Source organism: Eutrema salsugineum, unplaced genomic scaffold (genome assembly GCF_000478725.1).
Source record: "Eutrema salsugineum unplaced genomic scaffold, Eutsalg1_0 scaffold_10, whole genome shotgun sequence".
In the NCBI taxonomy this organism is placed as follows: domain Eukaryota; kingdom Viridiplantae; phylum Streptophyta; class Magnoliopsida; order Brassicales; family Brassicaceae; genus Eutrema; species Eutrema salsugineum.
This window is the reverse complement of record NW_006256908.1, coordinates 1870545-1876760: the sequence shown is the minus strand read 5'-3', so window position 1 is coordinate 1876760 and position 6216 is coordinate 1870545. Positions and strand designations below refer to the sequence as shown.

General features: G+C 35.5%; 1 protein-coding gene across 1 annotated transcript; it reads right to left on the bottom strand.

Annotated features, from left to right (window-relative positions):
• Positions 1 to 249: 249 nt before the first annotated feature.
• Positions 250 to 2603, bottom strand: LOC18026628. Its single transcript, XM_006409689.2, has one exon. The coding sequence runs from the start codon at positions 2521 to 2523 to the stop codon at positions 367 to 369; it is 2157 nt and encodes a 718-aa protein (XP_006409752.1). The 5' UTR covers positions 2524 to 2603; the 3' UTR covers positions 250 to 366.
• Positions 2604 to 6216: the final 3613 nt, after the last annotated feature.

The following is a 6216-nucleotide window of genomic DNA, read 5'->3' as shown; positions in this document are numbered from 1 at the left end:
TTACTCCTCCGATATAGATTTTGTGAGTAATGCTCGGAATTTTACTTTTTGTGTAACTGTCGTTCATTTTTAACTCAAGACTGCATCCTTTGCCTTTACAAGGCTTTTAATATGGATTTAATATAGAGTTGGGGAGATCTCCAAAACTTATTTAATTGGTTACATGATCTGTATAAAATATTTAATTATGTTAGCAAAAATAATCTATTTAATAACAAAAATAACATTTTTAGAAATACATAGAGGAGAATAAAAGGAAAAAATACAAAAAAAAAAATACAAAAAAAAATACAAACTCGCAAAATATATATATAAGAAAAACAATTTTTCAGTTTCTCCAATTCCAATTTTCCATCTCTTTTAGAATCAAATTTCTGATTCACTACCAAATAAGCCTCCCATGATCGATGATCCACCACCATCACCAACTCCACCGTTAACATCACCACCACCGCTAATGAGCATGTTCATCGCAAAGCCTTGACACAAACTCTGCACCATTGTATTCATCACCGTATTTCCATTAGGTCCATTAGGTCCGATGGGGCCTCCATAAGGCACATTAGGTCCTCCATTAACCCTAGAAGGTCCTCCATTTCGCCGATATTGGAGCGTTCGACCCATAGCTCTAGGCTGAGTACTATTTGCACCTTGATTCATGTTACCATATCTGCTCATATTTGTAGTACCACCACGCCCATACCTTCCCATGTTCCTTGCTTTGTCGGGCTGACCGTACTGATTTTGATTATTCATTCCAGGTCCACCCACCGGCCCAACCATGGGTAAATACTGGTTATTGGGTTCATCATTTAAACCATTATATTGTGAATCCTCCATAGTCTCATAATATTCATCTCCATCGTACATAGACTCACTTCCTCCAGTGATATCGCTGTAGCTTTCGAAATCGTTTTCACCATAAGTATCATCATAAGCTTGACCATCGCCGTTGTCGTCATAATTGCCTCCAACTTCAAAGTCACAATCACCATTACCACCAGTATAATCATCACCATAACTCTCGTCATAGTCACCACCATACACCTCAGTCCCATCACCTTGGTTGTAGTTATCATTGTTGCCACCACTATCAATCACATTGGAGGGTCCACCACTAGGCCCATTGAATCCCTGAGGTCCGTTAAATGTTGCAATAGCTTGGCCACGAGGCCTATTATATCTGACATTCTCACCAGCTCTTATTGCATTATTACGCATATTTTGCACTCTTCTAGCTTGAGATCCTTTAGGACTTTGGATTGGATTCTTAGACCCTTGAAGCGCACTTCGTGGCCCATTAAGACCCATATTCTTCGATCGAGCGGCCGGACTATTTGGATTCGGGTTTTTCTTCCTACCACCATTCGACCCTTGGTTCGTACGAACTGATAGTGGATAAAGATCACCATGATCAGACAAATCATTACATTGACTTCGAGCATCACTGCTTCCTCCAAAATCACTCTCACTACAAGCAGCATCTCCATCATCACCATAAGCCACGATTTCAAGTCCGTTAGCATCAACTTCTTGGCCCTCGTCAATACCTTGTCCATCTTCAGTAGCTTCATAAGCATCAACTTCATAATCAATCTCAACATCGACTTCAGCATCAAACTCTTCGTTCCCCGCACTTCCATCATAGACACTTCCGTCCATTGACCCTTGACCAAGATTCTGTCCTACTTGACCAAGAAGTTCAATAGGTCCAATAGGCCCACCCTGACCATTATAACCCAAGTTGTTATTTTGTCTTCTTGGTCCACAAGCAGCCATGTTTTGAGCTCTAGGTCTATCGGGATATCCAATGGGACCATTAGGTCTATTAGGATTACCGATGGACCCATTAGGCCTAGTCATGGGCCTTTGTCTGGGCTTGTTAATGCCTTGATTAATCATAGGAAGCGAGTTTTGATGTTGAGGGTGACCGGAATGATGAACATGAGGAGTAGGTGCAGAACTACTATGTTGAAGGAGATGAGGCTGAGGAGCAGTGATGCAACCGACATGAGCGTCGAATTCGCAAGGGGTGCATCGATAGAGCCACTGGTTTTTCCCAATCTTAAGGCAAATATCGCAAGAGAACCCTTTATTGGCTCCATAGGGAGAGTGAAACGTGAGCTTAAGGTTATGTTGCGGATGAGACTTGTGGATGATTGAGAGCGGCTTGTAAGCGCAAAGTGCGTGGATGTCAAAGTCGCAACGAGAACATTGGTAGCCAAAACCAGTCCCGATGACACCACAACCGTCGCAGTTGAAGTATCCACCGTCGTAAACAGGAGCTACGAGAAGGGTAAGCGTATGAGACGGGTGAGAAGGGTGTGTAATTACCTGACTCATCTTGCTGCATGACTCATGGAGAGAGAAGTTGCATGGTCTACATGAGTAAACCCGGCCATTGCCTCCGGCGAGTTTACAGGCGGAGCACGGTGGTGAAGACGTAGCCGGTGTTAACTGAAGACGGTGTGGGTGGCTGAAGTGGTTTATAAAGCTATTGTTTTGGGTCGTTGGCTTCCCCATTTTTTGTCTCTTTTTTTTTGTTTTTCTTCTTCTTCGTTTTTTCACTAGATGATCTTAAAAAAATGAGAGATTGCTAATTTTGAGGGATACGATTCAGAATTAATAGAGATAATAGGGTTGACTTTTGTGTATATTATAGAGAGCTAAGTCAGTCAACGGAACGCGGTGCACGTCTCTCCAATGGAAATGGTAACATATGAGTGAAGAATAATAATACACATTGACTTTAACTAGTTGCAATTTCTAATAATGTGTGGTTACTCTTATCTTTCTATCTTTTGTATTGTATTAAACAAGTGGTGTTTGATATTCTAATCTGATATTTTCCAAGAAGAGTTGGATTGTAATGCATACTTTTCAAACTTTGACGTTGCATTTCTTAATTAATACATCGAATATATATCTTCATCACTCATAAGAATCCAATTATATATAGCGTTTTAAGAATTCGACATGTACCAATACTTGATAAGACTACGACGATGCATATTATTTTCTAACTTTAATTTTCATTTTCTGCTATGAATTATATGAGATTAATTATACAATTAATTATAATAGAGTAATTTCTTAATATATAATTATTTAAGTTTTTGTTCCATACATATCATCACTAGTTTTTTTTTTCTTTCAAAACTACCCAACACTAAAAAATGAGTTTTAAGAGAAACTCCAACGCAGCGGCAAAATACTAAATTTGGTGTGGGATCCTCTCCAACCTGACGTCAAATATAACAACAAACTATTTTCTTAGTGTTTTATGATAAGAGACTCAGCGGTACACCATTTTTGGTGTGATCCACACTAAATTTTAATATACTATTACTTTTATTTTTTATTAAATATTATATGACTAAATTAGTGATTGTTTATTGATTAAAATTTCTAATTAAAAATAAATATCCCATAAAATATTTATGATTAGAGATGAAAAAAGGACATTATAATACTATTCTTTTCAACACTAATTTAATATACTATTACTTTTATTTTTTATTAAATATTATATGACTAAATTAGTGATTGTTTATTGATTACAATTTCTAACTAAAAATAAATATCCCATAAAATATTTATGATTAGAGATGAAAAAAGGACATTATAATAATATTCTTTTCAACACCAAGTATAGCGCTAGTGTTGGATTTTCTCTAAGAGTTTATAGTTTGTAAATTCGGTGTCATCGGTTTGGTTACCGAACCGTTCTAAACACTTAAATTGTTGATAAAAAAAAAATATAGTTTAAACATATGTATGTGGGTTTACTATTTTAGAGTTTAGTTTTGAGAGTTAAAAGTTTTGTTTTGAATGTGAAGATCATATTTAGTTTTTAAGGTTAATAGTTTAGTTTTAATTAGTTTTCTGGTATTTATGGAATAAATAATTTACAATAGTTTTAAAAGAAAAAAGCTAGTGGTAGTATGGATGGACCGAAAACTTGTTTTAGTAGTATCTTCTACTTTGGGCCATGGTTGGCTCGTGAGAGCACTCGTCAATCCTTAAGGCACAACATGTGGTCAAACCCTAAGCACTCAAAGGTTTCATTATTGTCAAAGCCCACCGTTGCTGAGAATCACATATTCCCAACTCACAGTTTAAAGAAAGCCCACATATGCAAGTCCAAAGAAAAGTGACTAGAATATTCTTCCAACGATTTCATTGTATCTTTGATCAATCTCAAAGGGTTTCTTCATCGCCACCTTGAACATGAGAGGCCATATAAAAAGAACTAAAATATCTTGAAGATCCGTTGATATAATTGTGAATAATAACTGAGATTTATAATTATGGAAACTACATTAATTATGTATAGTACTTTCTTCTATATAAAGTATAAACTGACATATGTATTCTAATATTTATCCCATTCCGAATCTCTCATCATCTCTGATAGAGGGTAGGAAGCCTTGTTTTAGATACAAGTATACAACCAAAATGAATCAATTATTGACAGGAGTTTGGAGAACAAGAATCAAGGAGTTTGACAAAAATCCATAAAATGATTTGTTTTAAACGACATGCTTGATGAGAGTCCAAACTCGTGAAGACCGGAGGGTACTTAGGGCTTGACTGGTTTACACGCAGCTGTTGTAGTTGCGAGTGCGGGAGTTTGCGGAAGTGGACGGTTGCGGTTTTGAGCGTTATTCAGCGGTTTGCACGACTGGTTAAACTTTTTAAGGCAGATCTATTTGCGGGACATTTTTTATTGGCAAACCAGCGATTGTTTCAGTGGTTAAACATAAAATTACCAAAATAAACATCATATATAATTACAAAAAAAAACAGAAAAACAATTATGATTAATATCATAATCACTAGTTCAAAATAATTAATAAAAATTATAAAGAAATACTAAATAATTCTTTTAAAAACTAATAAATTTTATAATAATATGTTTATTTCAATTATTGGTTACATCACCCAAAATATTGTTCAAATACGTGGATCTTCCGGATTTGTCTTATGCATGATGTAAAATTTCTTCACTGATCTAATCGATTTTTTGCATGACCCCAACTTAAATCAACTCCAAATTGCTCATTTGTATTCTTCAAAATACATTTTTTCTAGAGTGCACTCAAAAATCTAGGATATTTATCTTGAGTTTGTTTTTCTACAATGATCCGTTGAAGTAACGCACATGTCATCTCGTTTGATCATGTAACTTTCTGAAGAACAAAAAAAAAGAATTATAACAAACTAATTTTGTAATTAATAAAATACATATTTATAATTTCTTATTTTAAAAGTGGAAACAGAACAATTAATATAAATGAATTAAACCAAAGTATTATGGCATCTATGCTTGTATCATAATTTTCTTCAACTGATATAAAAATTATGATTAGAGACTAGAACTTGATAAAAAATGTGAGAGGTTAGGGTTTCTATATATAGGAGAAGATTAGTAGGGTTAGGGTTTTATAAATGTTTTTAACGCGATCTTTTATTTTTTTCTAGCGTGATTTTAGTTTTTTATTTTTATTTTTTTTACCCAACCGCTACCGCCCGCAACCGCAAATGCTGGCGGGAAGCAGCTTTTGGATTTCAGCGGTATAAAACAATATGGAGCGGTTTGCAGCGATTTCTATGATTGTAATAAAACGCCACTAACAGCGTTTGCAGTTGGTAGCGGGTAAACCAATCAACACCTTAATGTAATTTTTTTCATTTTTCATCAAGGTCTATATGAAAGAAGACAATATTGCACATGCCTTTTATGTATATCTGCTTTGCCATGCAGGTGCATGTAGAGATTTAACAATTTTCATCGTGGCACAAGAGCAAATGTTGCATAATATTTAGGTCCCCTAACTTTTCGATTTTCCAAATTAATCAAATGATATTTATGCAGGTCAACAGATTTATCGGAATTGTATTTGATTTTGTACAACCATATTAGCTAGTATTATGGTCGTTAAACAAGGTCGACAATTGCCGATTGAGCTACCTTTTGGCATATTTGCGAGAGGTTCATAAGCCGCTTTAATGAGTAAGCATGGACCGATCTCAGGGTCTTGAACGAATGCACATGTGACTAGAGGATGTTTCGTATAAGCAACACGATTAGGTTCAAAAGCTAGGATCTCAATTTGTTGGTTGAAGGTGTGGACAAGAGTTTTATAAGCTCCCTTGAAAGATGTAAGTTGTGTATATATGTAGCACGAACCATTTCATATCTTACACATTATC

Bases quoted from the DNA above. Each gene is read 5' to 3' on its own strand.
- LOC18026628 (XM_006409689.2), bottom strand. From the start codon at position 2,523: ATGGGGAAGCCAACGACCCAAAACAATAGCTTTATAAACCACTTCAGC.